General features: G+C 42.1%; 2 protein-coding genes across 10 annotated transcripts in view; one reads left to right on the top strand and one right to left on the bottom strand.

The window, feature by feature from the left end:
- Positions 1 to 3,115: 3,115 nt before the first annotated feature.
- On the bottom strand, positions 3,116 to 11,378 carry LOC133554522 (uncharacterized). Of its 2 annotated transcripts, none has more exons than XM_061903385.1 (9): positions 11,262 to 11,378; positions 7,475 to 7,567; positions 7,263 to 7,353; positions 6,362 to 7,058; positions 6,000 to 6,186; positions 5,201 to 5,884; positions 4,390 to 4,436; positions 3,859 to 4,031; positions 3,116 to 3,783 (listed from the first exon to the last, which is right to left on the bottom strand). In XM_061903385.1, the coding sequence occupies exons 4-6, from the start codon at positions 6,887 to 6,889 to the stop codon at positions 5,769 to 5,771; spliced, it is 831 nt and encodes a 276-aa protein (XP_061759369.1). In that variant the 5' UTR covers positions 6,890 to 7,058; positions 7,263 to 7,353; positions 7,475 to 7,567; positions 11,262 to 11,378; the 3' UTR covers positions 3,116 to 3,783; positions 3,859 to 4,031; positions 4,390 to 4,436; positions 5,201 to 5,768. The 2 variants fall into 2 exon arrangements, with proteins under 2 accessions (XP_061759369.1, XP_061759370.1); XM_061903386.1 differs by having other exon boundaries at positions 3,883 to 4,031.
- Positions 10,609 to 14,462, top strand: part of b4galnt1a (beta-1,4-N-acetyl-galactosaminyl transferase 1a) — a 165,777-nt gene continuing 161,923 nt past the window's right edge. For 7 of the 8 annotated variants that reach the window (XR_009807132.1, XR_009807133.1, XR_009807130.1 and 4 more), the window contains exon 1: positions 10,612 to 10,759. Coding sequence is in view for 2 of the 8 variants with exons in the window: in XM_061903379.1 (XP_061759363.1) it covers positions 10,682 to 10,759 (78 nt within the window). In the remaining 6 variants the exon portion in view is untranslated. Of the gene's footprint in view, positions 10,760 to 14,462 lie in introns of all 8 variants that reach the window. The other variant, XM_061903381.1, reaches the window with a different exon arrangement.

Below are 14,462 nucleotides of genomic sequence, written 5' to 3'. Positions count from 1 at the left end.
AACATTTTTTCAATTCAAGTACCCCCTAATCAGAGCAAAATATTTTTAGTTGAAAAAAAAAGAGATAAAGAAGTAAAATACAGCACTATGTTGCAGTTTCTGATTTATTAAATTGTATAACAGTGCAAAATATTGCTCATTTTTAGTAGTCTTTCTTGAACTATTTGGGGAAAAAAAAGATATAAAAATAACTGAAAACTTGTTGAAAAATAAATAAGTGATTCAATTATACATTTGTAAATAAAGATTTCTACACATTGAAGTAATCATCATCTTAAAGTGCCCTCTTTGGGGATTGTAATAGAGATCCATCTGGATTCATGAACTTAATTCTAAACATTTCTTCACAAAAAAAGAAATCTTTAACATCAATATTTATGGAACATGTCCACAAAAAATCTAGCTGTCAACACTGAATATTGCATTGATGCATTTCTTTTCACAGTTTATAAAGTTAAATTAATATTTTGTTGAAATATTATTCAATAAATACATTAATAAGACATTTTTAAATTGTTGCTATTTTTAGAATTAAAAAAAAAAATCTCTGGTACCCCTTGGCATACCTTCAAGTACCTCCAGGGGTACGCGTACCCCCATTTGAGAACCACTGCTCTAATATATTCCAAAATAAAGCAGCTGGTGGTTCTGGTAATTCAAAATATATTATCTGTGAGTATTGTATTGTTTTCCAAACAAACTACTGTTTGTGGTTCATTAAATATTCATCACATTTGATACATTCAATAATAAAAGATATATATAACCTGTAACATGTATATAAAACATTACGTTAAAAGAATTGACAAATTATGTACATATACACAGTCAGGTTATTTGAAAAATAATATATTCCAAAGACATGCACCTTGTCCAGGGTGTACACGGCCTTCCGCCCGATTGTAGCTGAGATAGGCGCCAGCGCCCCCCGCAACCCCAAAAGGGAAGAAGCGGTAGAACATGGATGGATGGATGGATTTATGCACAACATGGGGGGTATATACAGTAGGTACATTAGCTATGCTCTTTTAATGTCTTTTTAATGTCCTATGTGTTCTTTGATGTGTCCCTCTTACACACATTTGTGTGTGCTATGGTAATGAGTTGTTTTCCCCCCCATTGGCCTCAGTCTGAACCCCCTCTCCAGGAGTGCAGGGTTGGACTGTTTTGCACCTTTTTTATAAGGGGCGACGAAAGTTGGCAGACCATCAGCGATACTGTTCTGTCTCCCTGTAATGTTTGTCTGCTCTTGAATTGCTTTGTGCTGAAAATCTTAATTTCCCCTCGGGGATAAAAAAAAAAAGTACTTCTCATTCTGATTTTTATTCTGATTATAAATCATAAACGTTATGCAAGTTCCAGCGTTGGGTGCACAGGGGTTGGTGCATGTGCCTTATAATACAAAGGTCCTGAGTTCAATTGCGGGCTTGGGATCTTTCTGTATGGAGTTTGCATGTTCTCCCCGTGACTGCGTGGGTTCCCTCCGGAAACTCCGGCTTCCTCCCACCTCCAAAGACATGCACCTGGGGATGGGTTGATTGGCAACACTAAATTGGACCTGCTGTGTGAATGTTGTCTATCTATCTGTTGTGGCCCTGCGATAAGGTGGCGACTTGTCCAGGGTGTAGCCCGCCTTCCACCTGAATGCAGCTGAGATAGGCTCCAGCAACCCCCCAGGATGCCCCGAAAGGAACAAGCGTTAGGAATTGGATGGATGGAAGTTCCTGCAGTGAATACATTTTTTTTTCTGTCAAAATTGCAAGAAGAATACATTTAGTAGGAAAGATTAAGTATTCTATTGACACATAGTTTGCATGTTGCATGAAGAATACATTTAGTAAGAAAGATTAAAGGCCTACTGAAATGAAATTTTCTTATTCAAACGGGGATAACAGGTCCATTCTATGTGTCATTCTTGATCATTTTGCGATATTGCCATATTTTTGCATAAAGGATTTAGTAGAGAACATCGACGATAACGTTTGCAACTTTCGGTCGCTAATAAAAAAGCCTTGCCTGTACCGGAAGTAGCAGATGATGTGCGCGTGACATCACAGATTGTCGGACTCCTCACATCAACACATTGTGTAATATCATTGACGCTAGCAGCGCGAGCGATTCTGACCGGGAAAGCAACAATTTCCCCATTAATTGGAGTGAGAATGAAAGATTTGTGGATGAAGAAAGTGAGAGTGAAGGACTAGAGGCCATTTGGAGCGATTCAGATAGGGAAGATGCTGTGAGAGGCGCCGTGGCAGCCGTGGGGGTTGCAAGAATACTCGGCCACCTCCTTGTTGGAGGTGGCCGTTTTGAACCCAACGCAGACGCTGACGGTCAGGAGGACGCTGATGATATGGATGCTGGAGCAGCACACGACATAGATTGCCTTCAGAATACAGAATGGTAAAATGTTATTTATTTATAGACTATTTTTAGCTTGTGACCTAGTCTTGCACTGTTACTGTTAGTGTTACAACTTACACCCCAGGCACAGGCCTATCAATAGACTAAGTATCTATCATTGACACAATGTCAAAACTAATTATCCATCCATCCATCTTCTTCTGCTTATCCGAAGGTTGGGTCCCGGGGGCAGCAGCCTAAGCAGGGAAGCCCAGACTTCCCTCTCCCTAACCAATTCATCTAGCTATTCCCGAGGGGGTCCCGAGGCGTTCCCAGGCCAGCCGGGAGACATTATTCCTATGGGCCACAGCTCCATATACCGGCAATATTAAAAATATGTATGTAAAAAAATTAAAAAAACTGTAGATTAATAAGAGCCACAACAAGACAATGATAATATTAATATTAGCACATGTATGCAGATTGCAGGTGTCAATAATATGAATTGATTTTCAAATATTATGAATATTTGTATTTCCAGGTGTACATGTCACAACTGTGTGAACATGGAGACAGTGGCTGAGTGTGCCTGCTGTCATGAGATACAGGCAGTGGCCAAAACCATGGAGCAGGAAGGGGTGGAGACGTGCATCATAGACCACCCTGGATTTTAATCTGTGTGTCTGGATGAATGGGTGCTGCAGATAGCGTATTACGCCTACCAACAGCAATATGGCGTGCCGCAGCAACAGCAAAATGAGTGAGGCACTAATAAGTTTAAATAATTCTTTATTCTATCAACCTTTTGAAGATAAGTCAGAATGAGCACTTTCTTATCTTATTCTTTAAAATGTACTGTTCTACATAGTAAATGACATTATATATCATAGAAGTATTACATACATGGACCGTAGATGTCAACAATTTTTAAGATTTACTGCAACAGTAAATGACAAATGAATAGAATGCATGACAATGTCTTTTGCATCTCAGAGAATAGTGAGTCACTGTGTATCCATGTCTGGATAATTACAGGTGCCATAATTTGCTATTAACTATTTTGTACTTCCAGGTGGAAGTACAAAATAGTTAATAGCAAATTATGGCATATCGACAGTTTGTCTGCTTCTGCTGGGGATATCTGGGAGAGGAGATAAGGGTGGCACTACCAGCTTGTGTAGTACATAAGATTAGAACAACATTTCCATCGATGGACTACACGGGGTTCCAAGACGTGCAGTGACTGCAACAGAATCCACATGGCCACTGTAGTTACTGAAAAGCGACTCCTGTGCTTGGCGATGGCTTCCTCCTTGTCTGGCTGCTCCAGTTCATCGCAGAGGAAGGCAGGCACATCCACGGTGACGCTGACTGGTGTTCTGTCGTCACGGGTCTATCAGCAGCCAGAAAAAACCTCCCTGATCAAGTCATCTACATAGCCTGCAAATTACAATTGTACATGTTCCTGGTCACAACATAATAAACGTATCATGATACAAAGTGTCGAGTGTTTACATGTTTTGTGTCCTCTACGCTTACGGTATGTTGGCTCTGTCGCAATTTTCTTGACCACATAGCCCTCTGCTTTATACTTCGGGTAGTGTACTGCATAGCGCTCAGCACCCGCTTTTGTAGTGGCTGTAGGGCGGCTCGAGTTTTCATTCCAGTGCAGCCCAGCAAGCAGGTTCCTAGGTGTGGTAACAGAATAATGTAATAATTAGACATTGTGTACTCTACTCAGCAGGGAGAACAAATACATTTGAACGAGTGTGTTTAATGATGTCATACATCCATCCATCCATCCATTTTCTACCGCTTATTCCCTTTGGGGTCGCGGGGGGCGCTGGTGCCTATCTCAGCTACATCGGGCGGAAGGCGGCGTACACCCTGGACAAGTTGCCACCTCATCGCAGGGCCAACACAGATAACATTCACACTCACATTCACACACTAGGGACCATTTATTGTTGCCAATCAATCTATTATATGCAAAAGTACTAAAGTATGGCACACACTAATGACTCTTAGATTAGTGTGGAAACATACCTGCACAGCATTCCGATGTATGAGAAGACATACATTTTCGGTGCCAACTGTAAAAGATAAAAGACACTTTATTCAGTCATGCGTCCATACAGTGTGTGTGTGCATTTATAAATTGTTTGTAGATTTGAATTCAAATGTTTGTGTATTAAACTGTTCATTAAAGATTCATCTCCTGCAATACTGAAGCTGTTTTGTAGCAACAATTCAAAAATCCTTTGTAAATATATTTATTGAATAATCCTTCAACAAAATATGAATGTAAGTTCATAAACTGTGAAAAGAAATGCAACAATGCAGTATTCAGTGTTGAGAGATAGATTTTTTTGGTGGACATGTTCCATAAATATTGATGTTAAAGATTTCTTTTTTTGGGAAGAAATGTTTAGAATTAAGTTCATGAATCCAGATGGATCTCTATTACAATCCCCAAAGAGGGTACTTTAAGTTGATGATTACTTCTATGTGTAGAAATCTTGATTTAGAATTGAATCACTAGTTATTTTTATATCTTTTTTTCCAAATAGTTCAAGAAAGACCACTACAAATGAGCAATAGTTTGCACTGTTATACAATTTAATAAATCAAAAACTGATGACATAGTGCTGTATTTTACTTCTTTATCTCTTTTTTTAACCAAAAATGCTTTGCTCTGATTAGGAGGTATTTGAATTTAAAAAAATGTTCACAGGGGGTACACCACTAAAAAAAGGTTGAGAACCACTGCTGTAGTATTTTGCCCCCTGGCCCCCAAAGTCCTAGTGGCAGGTGGTAACCACAGACGCCACCGACAGGTGATCAGCCCAATTCTTACCTGTCTGATAAGGCTATGGAACGCCTCCACCTTGGAAGTCTGGTGTTCACCCGACAGCATAGCGATATCTTTCAGCAGGGACTTGTTGTTGACAACCTCCTCCAGTTTCACTCCTGAGGGTGAACCTAAAGATACATTTAAAATAGAACAATGTTTATACAAAAATGTTCCAGTCAATTTGAAAAGAGGTTATTTATTTACAAGTTTATCTGAATTTTTTGACTTTCCAAAAATCCATCCACCCATTTTCTACCGCTTATTCCCTTTGGGGTCGCGGGGGGCGCTGGTGCCTACCTCAGTTACAATCGGGCGGAAGGCGGAGAACACCCTGACAAGTCGCCACCTCATCGCAGGGCACTTTCAAAAGATGTGCAGGAAAATACTGCTATTCCCTCACTGCTTTCGGGCAACTTATTGCCTACTTACTTGGTTTGAGCCATTTCTTTTGCATACTTCTACCGTGCAGTTGTTCATGAGCACAAATTGGGAAGAGGTCGCCATGGTCCTTGTGGATGTTCTGAATGTGTCACTCCACAGGTTTCCACTTGGCAACCAGAAGTTCCCCCTGTCAAGGCGATGTTGACGCTGCTGCCCAGTAGAGGTGGTTAATTATACTTAGCACCCAGGGCTTCAGGTCTTCACAGTCCTTCAGCTTGACGATGGCCTTTAGTTTCTTCCCGATGGCTACAAACATAAAAAAGCAGAAATTTGTGGATTAAATACAATATCGCATTCATCTGATCACTAATATGTACACACTACTTCACAACTTGTCATGCATACAAATAATCCAACTAACATTTTGCAACATGCCAGATGTCATAGCAGTGCTGTGTTTTGGGCATGTTTTCGCGAATCCATTTAGCGATCTGTCTGTGTCTGTCTGTCACCAGCACCCCGACATCCAGGTCCCAGCTGATCAGCAGCTCCACCATCTTCTTCAGTCCTTCCATCCCCATATGGTAGCTGCTATGACATTCGTTGCTCTGAAATATATATAACAGAAAAGGAATGAGCAAAGAAAAAAATTTAAAAGGGGCTTAGTATAAATTTAATGCAAGTTTGTAATTCATTGAAATCATTCATTGAATTTAGACAAATTTACAAGGATAATCCAGATTATTCTGTCACGAGTTTTTTAGTGAGATTGTATGGTCGTACCTGTACAACCTGAAGGTCGAGAACCACATTGGCCTCTAGCTCCATTGTGGTGTAGGTACCGAACTTGGCGCTGTGTCCCGGACTGTCTGCTCGCCCATCACCACCAAGGACGAGGGGTCGGCCTTCCACCTGCAGCATGATGAAGTGCGTCCATTGCTGTTCCTCCCACACCTTTTTGATGGCTAGCTGCAGGATGAGCTCTTGGTGGTTGAAAAATGTTCTCTTCACATACGTGACCACTCCGATGCTGTTCAGCACTTGCAACACCTTGCCAGAAGATGCGCCAGCGAAGAGGATGCCAGAAGATAGCAGGATGTTGCCCGCGGCATAAGGGCCAATGTTTGGCTGGCTGTTCCACCTACTCCTCTGGTCACATGATGCACATTGTATGGTCATGATCAGCTGTGTACCGTTCGAATCCCAAGAAGGGCTTATGTCCTGGCTGCCACAGGTTGGACAGTGACACCACTTGACGAGACTCTGGAGGCACGACTCAAAGATGATGTACTTCGGTTCATGGTCCTTCATCAAACAATGCAGGAGGTGGTCGTAGCTTGGCTTGCATTCCAGACACACCTGGAGATGCTATGTTGGTCTGCATCTCGGGGCTGTCAGATGGAGCTGCTGCACTTGACGATGGGACTTCACTAACCCTGGCTGGCCGAGCTCTAACCCTCTTGACGATCTCTGGGGTCACCTGGTGTCCCAGCAATAAAATAAAACACAAGTTGTTTTATCTAATCTGTTAAAATTAAATTAGGATCACATACTAATTATTGTCTTTGAATCACCTAATGTATCTGTCTACTCTGCACAGGCAGCTGTGCAATGTGTACTGTGATGTGCAGAATCATGTTCATCACCAAAATAGACATACCCTTTGATCTAAGATGTATTTTACCTGTTTGGGTGCTCTTGCCACTAGTCATTGCCGTTGGTGCTGTCCCAATTGGTACCTAGTCCGTCTGGCATCCTTGTTCTCTTGTATTTCCCTTGAAATGGAGAAACAGCTACATGTAATAGGGATACCTCATTTACATCAATTATGAATACTTTTTCTATTGGGCTTGAACTGTAATCCATTTGAACATTGATTTGGAAAACAAATCAAACCTGATCTTGATCGCCCTCCTCATCAGGCAAATCTAGTGACATTGCCATTGGTTCTGAGGCCGTAGTCGTACTGGCCATGATCTGATCGATTGTCTGTAAATGTACAAATATACAATACTTTATATTATTGTCAATTGCAGTGGTTCTCAACCTTTTTTCAGTGATGCACCCCCTGTGAACATTTTTTTAATTCAAGTACCCCCTAATCAGAGCAAAGCATTTTTGGTTGAAAAAAAGTGATAAAAAAAGTAAAAAGGCCTCAGTTTGTAATTTATTAAATTGTATAAAAGTGGATGCTGTGGGGCTGTCTTGGTTGACAAGACTCTGCAGCATCGCGTGGACATCGGGGGCGGTACCTCTGGATTGGCAGACCGGGGTGGTGGTTCCTCTCTTTAAGAAGGGGGACCGTGGGATCACACTCCTCAGCCTTCCCGGTAAGGTTTATTCAGGTGTACTGGAGAGGAGGCTACGCCGGTTAGTCAAACCTCGGATTCAGGAGGAACAGTGTGGTTTTCGTCCTGGTCGTGGAACTGTGGACCAGCTCTATACTCTCGGCAGGGGTCTTGAGGGTGCATGGGAGTATGCCCAACCAGTCTAAATGTGCTTTGTGGACTTGGAGAAGGCATTCGACCGTGTCCCTCGGGAAGTCCTGTGGGGAGTGCTCAGAGAGTATGGGGTATCGGACTGTCTTATTTTGGCGGTCCGCTCCCTGTACGATCAGTGCCAGAGCTTGGTCCGCATTGCCGGCAGTAAGTCGAACATGTTTCCAGTGAGGGTTGGACTCCGCCAAGAGGGAAGTCTGGGTTTCCCTGCTTAGGCTGTTGCCCCCACGACCCGACCTCGGACAAGCGGAAGAAGATGGATAAAAGTATAAAAGTGTAAAATATTGCTCATTTGTTGTGGTCTTTCTTGAACTATTTGTAAAAAAATATATAAAAATAACTAAATACCTTTTGAAAAATAAACAAGTGATTCAATTATAAATCAAGATTTCTACACATGGAAGTAATCATCAACTTAAAGTGCCCTCTTTGGGGATTGTAATAGAGATCCATCTGGATGCATGAACTTAATTCTAAACATTTCTTCACATAAAAAAAAATATTTGACATCAATATTTATGGTACATGTCCACCAAAAAATCTAGCTGTCAACACTGAATATTGCATTGTTGCATTTCGTTTCACAGTTTATGAATTTACATTCATATTTTGTTGAAGGATTATTCAATAAATATATTTATAAAGGATTTTTGAATTGTTGCTATTTTTAGAATATTTAAAAAAAAATCTCACGTACCCCTCAGCATACCTTCAAGTACCCCTAGGGGTACGCGTACCCCCATTTGAAAACCACTGGTCTATTGTAATCTATTGACAGTAATGTCAATAAATGTATGATACTTTATACTGCAGAAGAACTTGACTCGAACTTGGAACAATAATTATATGTAGACTCTTTTATTGTTAATTTATTTCATTGTTCATGGAGTAGTCTATGACTATTTCTGTGAGTGTGACTATGGAAACTGGAAATCAAGATCCTTACCCTCTTTCTTACCCTTTTGGCAAATGCAGACCTCATGTGCATGGTCTGTCCACTTGTGGACGGCGTGGGATGTTCTGAACTTGTCGACGCACTGCCACTAATGGCTGGTTGTGGTCTCTTGAAAATAGTAGGCGCCGCACCTTTCTTTAGTACCAATCGACGAGTTGTGGCGATGCCCATCTCTGCCCTTCGCAAGGGACCCTCTTCGAAACACGATGTTTTGAAATGATCGCTGCATAAAATACTGTACTTTGTGTGTGTGGTCCAATCCAACCGTGTTCGCTTGACCGCTCTGTTCCATATTAAAGCTTCACCGCCATCTTTGGGGAATGTAAACGAAAAAACACCAGCAGTGTTTTTGTTGCTACAGCCCGCTGCAATACACCGCTTTCCATCAACAACATTCTTTTTCGTAGTCTCCATTATTAATTGAACAAATTGCAAAACATTCAGCAACACAGATGTCCAAAACACTGTGTAATTACGCGATGAACAGAGACGACTTTTAGCCGTGTGTGGAGTTGAGCTAAGATGTCCCTAACAATTTGTGAGGTCACGCGCACGCGTCATCATCCCGCGACGTTTTCAATAGGAAACTCCGCGGGAAATTTAAAATTGTAATTTAGTAAACTAAACCGGCAGAATTGGCATGTGTTGCAATGCTAATATTACATCATTGATATATAAACTATCAGACTGCGTGGTCGGTAGTAGTGGGTTTTAGTAGGCCTTTAAGTATTTTATTGCCACATAGTTTGTATGTTCTCCCCGTGACTGTGTGGGTTCCCTCCGGGTACTCTGGCTTCCTCCCACCTCCAAAATCATGTACCTGGGCAGGGGATAGATTGATTTGCCCTAGTTTGCGAATGTGAGTGTGAATGTTGTCTGTCCATCTGTGTTGGCCCTGTGATGAGGTGGCGACTTGTCCAGGGTGTACGTCTCCTTCCGCCCGATTGTAGCTTGTAGCTGAGATAGGCCCCAGCGCCCCCCGCGACCCCAAAAGGGACAAGCGGTAGAAAATGGATGGATGAATGTGAATGTGAGTGCGAATATTGTTTGTCTATCCGTGTTGGGCCTGCGATGAGGTGGCGACTTGTCCAGGGTGTACGCCGCCTTCCACCCGAATGCAGCTGAGATAGGCTCCAGCTCCCCCGAAAGGGAAAAGCGATAAAAAAATGGATTGATGGATGGAAGTTCCTGCAGTGAATACAGTTTTTTTCCCGTCGAAATGGCAAGAAGGAAAGATGAAGTACTTTTTCGACATATATTTTTTTCTTGTCACATAAATGATGTGGCGGGCTAGGTGTGTCCCCCCGGTCGTTTGGCACCTGTAAATTAAAATGTCACTTTAGGAAGGATAAGGATGGTGGTTTAAATGTAATTATGCGTAAAGGAAGTCAAACAGCCGTAAAGATGATAATGGGACAGCCTATCAATAAAATGACAGGAAGACAGAGGGAGGATTAAAGGAAACAAGAAAATTGATACCTGTACTTGGTATCAGATCGATACCAAAATTGACAGTATTGTCCAACCCTGGTGATAGGGTCTGCGTCTACTCAAGCAGCCTCTGAGAGAGCCCCGCCCACTGGCACTCTGTCGAGGCTGTTAATGAACATTTCAGGGAGCGGCTTTCCAGAAAGAGCACGCCTCCACTGAATGTGCCGCTTCTGCCTCGACAACTGTCCCACAGATGTTTGGATCACAAGACCGGACAGAGTTGCCTCGCTACTGACGGTAAGTTCGCTCCATGTTGGTGTACACAGTTGACGCAAGTGTGCCTTTACGTAATGGGCTTTTGGTGAACACCCACTCAACGGAGACTCTCTCATACATGTGGCTCCCATTGCGTGGGTTCCTCCACTAAGTCGTCGTAAAAGTCAAACAAAAATAACTTTTAATTACCTTGAAGTGTACTACTTTGGCAGATGTATCGCAATCTCTGTAATGTCTGCAAGTAGCCAACACTACAAGAAGTGTTGTTGTTTTGTTTATTTGTTCGAATGAGTAGATGTGTGTCTGGAATGAATACATTTCCTCAAATATGTCCTGTTTTGGCGGTGCAGCTTGAATATTAGACTGTATGAATGATACCTCCAGCTGTTCTGCAACTGGTGTGGCAACTTTGAATCAGTAAATCCATAACGTACAGTACAGTGCAGAACAAATAGATATGACTTGATGGGGCAGAGTGACAGCAACCTGAGGGTTCCTGGTTCGATCCCCAACTTTTACCAACCTCATCACGTCCGTTGTGTCTTTGAGCAAGACACTTCACCCTTGCTCCGGATGGGTCGTGGTTAGGGCCTTGCATGGCAGCTCCCGCCATCAGTGTGTGAATGTGTGTGTGAATGGGTGAATGTGGAGATACAGTGGGGAAAAAAGTAACTAGTCAGCCACCGATTGTGCAAGTTCTCCCACTTAAAATGATGACAGAGGTCTGTAATTTTCATCATAGGTACACTTCAACTGTGAGAGACAGAATGTGAAAAACAAATCCAGGAATTCACATTGTAGGAATTTTAAATAACTTATTTGTAAGTTATGGTGGAAAATAAGTATTTGGTCAACCATTCAAAGCTCTCACTGATGGAAGGAGGTTTTGGCTCAAAATCTCACGATACATGGCCCCATTAATTCTTTCCTTAACACGGATCAATCGCCCTGTCCCCTTAGCAGAAAAACAGCCCCAAAGCTTGATGTTTCCAACCCCATGCTTCACAGTAGGTATGGTGTTCTTGGGATGCAACTCAGTATTCTTCTTCCTCCAAACACGACGAGTTGAGTATATACCAAAAATATCTATTTTGGTTTCATCTGACCACATGACATTCTCCCAATCCTCTGCTGTATCATCCATGTATCCTTTTTGGTCCCTTGCTGATTTTGTTGGTTTGCCCACTAATAAAGACATGATCATTCTATACTTTCAATGGTAGATGTATTCTAACATGGAGAGACAGAATATCAAAACGAAAATCCCGAAAATAACTTTCAAAAATATATTTTAATTCATTTGTATTTCATTGAGGGAAATAAGTATTTGATCCCTCTAGACAAAAGCAGTTAATACTTGGTGGCAAAGCCTTTGTTTGCAAGCACAGCGGTCGGACGTTTGTGGTAGTTAACCAGGAGGTTAGCACACATATCAGGGGTGATTTTGGCCCACTCTTCTTTGCAGATCCTCTCGAGATCATTCAGGTGAGATAGAATATCAAAAAGAAAATCCAGAAAATAACTTAAAGGAATATATTTTAATTGATTTGTATTTCATTGAGGGAAAAAAGTATTTTATACCCTAGTGTGCATTAGGATTTCTGGCTTTCACAGAGCAGTTAGACACTCAAAATCAACTTGGGAATTGAAGACTGAATTGAAGACACCTGTTTTAACTAATCACCTGTATAAAAGACACCTGATCAGAGACTCAGACAGATTCCAAGCTCTCCAACATGGGTAAGACAAAAGAACTCTCTCAGGACCTCAGAGACAGGATTGTTGACCTGCACAAATCTAGAATGGGCTACAAAAACATTAGCAACATGCTGGGAATCAAAGTAACAACCATTGGTGCAACTGTTAGAAAATTTTAAAAGTATAATATGACCATCAACAGACCTCGATCTGGTGCTCCACAGAAGATTTTACCTCGTGGGGTTGTAATGATCATGATAACTGTGAGAAATCGTCCTGCAACCACTCAGCAGGAGTTAGTGAATGACCTCAAGGCAGCTGGGACCACAGTCACCAGGAAAACAGTTGGCAACACTTTGCGACGGAATGGGTTAAAATCCTGCAGTGCCCGAAAGGTACCCCTGCTTAAGAAGGCACATGTGGAGGCCCGCCTAAAGTATGCCAATGATCACCTCAAAGATGCACAAAGTGATTGGGAGAAGGTTCTATGGTCAGACGAGACCAAAATTGAACTATTTGGCCTAAACTCTACACGTCGTGTGTGGAGAAAGAAAAATGCTGCCTATGACCCAAAGAACACAGTGCCCACCATCAAGCATGGAGATGCAAGCATTATGTTTTGGGGGTGTTTCTCTGCCATGGGCACAGGGCTACTACACCACATCAGTGGGAAGATGGATGGAGCCATGTACCGTGCAGTCTTGAGGGACAACCTCCTCCCCGCTGCCAGGAAGCTGAAAATGGGCCGTGGTTTGGTCTTCCAACATGACAACGATCCAAAGCATACAGCAAAGGCAACAAAGGAGTGGCTCAAGAAGAACCATATTACGGTCATAGAGTGGCCCAGCCAGTCTCCGGACCTCAATCCTATTGAAAATCTATGGAGGGAGCTGAAGGTCCGAGTTGCCAAGCGACAGCCCACCAACCTGAATGATCTCGAGAGGATCTGCAAAGAAGAGTGGGCCAAAATTCCCCCTGATATGTGTGCTAACCTTGTGGTTAACTACCACAAACGTCCGACCGCTGTGCTTGCAAACAAAGGCTTTGCCACCAAATATTAACTGCTTTTGTCTAGAGGGATAAAATACTTATTTCCCTCAATGAAATACAAATGAATTAAAATATATTCTTGGAAGTTATTTTCTGGATTTTCGTTTTGATATTCTGTCTCTCCATGTTAGAATACATCTACCATTAAAAGTATAGAATGATCATGTCTTTATTAGTGGGCAAATCAGCAAGGGAACAAATACTTTTTACTCTCACTGTATATATACGGAGCAGTTAAATGAACACTTAGCGTCTAACAATCTATGTGAAACCTTTCAATCCGGTTTCAGGGCAAATCACTCCACGGAGACAGCCGTCGCAAAAATGACTAATGATCTATTGCTAACGATGGATTCTGATGCGTCATCTATGTTGCTGCTCCTCGATCTTAGCGCTGCTTTCGATACCGTCGATCATAATATTTCATTAGAACGTATCAAAACACGAATTGGCATGTCAGACTTAGCCCTGTCTTGGTTTAACTCTTATCTTACTGATAGGATGGAGTGCGTCTCCCATAACAATGTGACCTCGGACTACGTTAAGGTAACGTGTGGAGTTCCCCAGGGTTCGGTCCTTGGCCCTGCACTCTTCAGCATCTACATGCTGCCGCTAGGTGACATCATACGCAAATACGGTGTTAGCTTTCACTGTTATGCTGATGACACCCAACTCTACATGCCCCTAAAGCTGACCAACACGCCGGATTGTAGTCAGCTGGAGGCGTGTGTTAATGAAATTAAACAATGGATGCCCGCTAACTTTTTGCAACTCAACGCCAAAAAAACGGAAATGCTGATTATCGGTCCTGCTTGACACCGACCTCTATTTAATAATACAACTCTAACATTTGACAACCAAACAATTAAACAAGGCGACTCGGTAAAGAATCTGGGTATTATCTTTGACCCAACTCTCTCCTTTGAGGCACACATTAAAAGCGTTACTAAAACGGCCTTCTTTCATCTCCGTAATA

The sequence above is a fragment of the Nerophis ophidion genome, linkage group LG06 (genome assembly GCF_033978795.1).
Source record: "Nerophis ophidion isolate RoL-2023_Sa linkage group LG06, RoL_Noph_v1.0, whole genome shotgun sequence".
Lineage (NCBI taxonomy): Eukaryota > Metazoa > Chordata > Actinopteri > Syngnathiformes > Syngnathidae > Nerophis > Nerophis ophidion.
The sequence above is the reverse complement of the archived record's forward strand: the minus strand, read 5'-3'. Positions and strand labels throughout refer to the sequence as shown.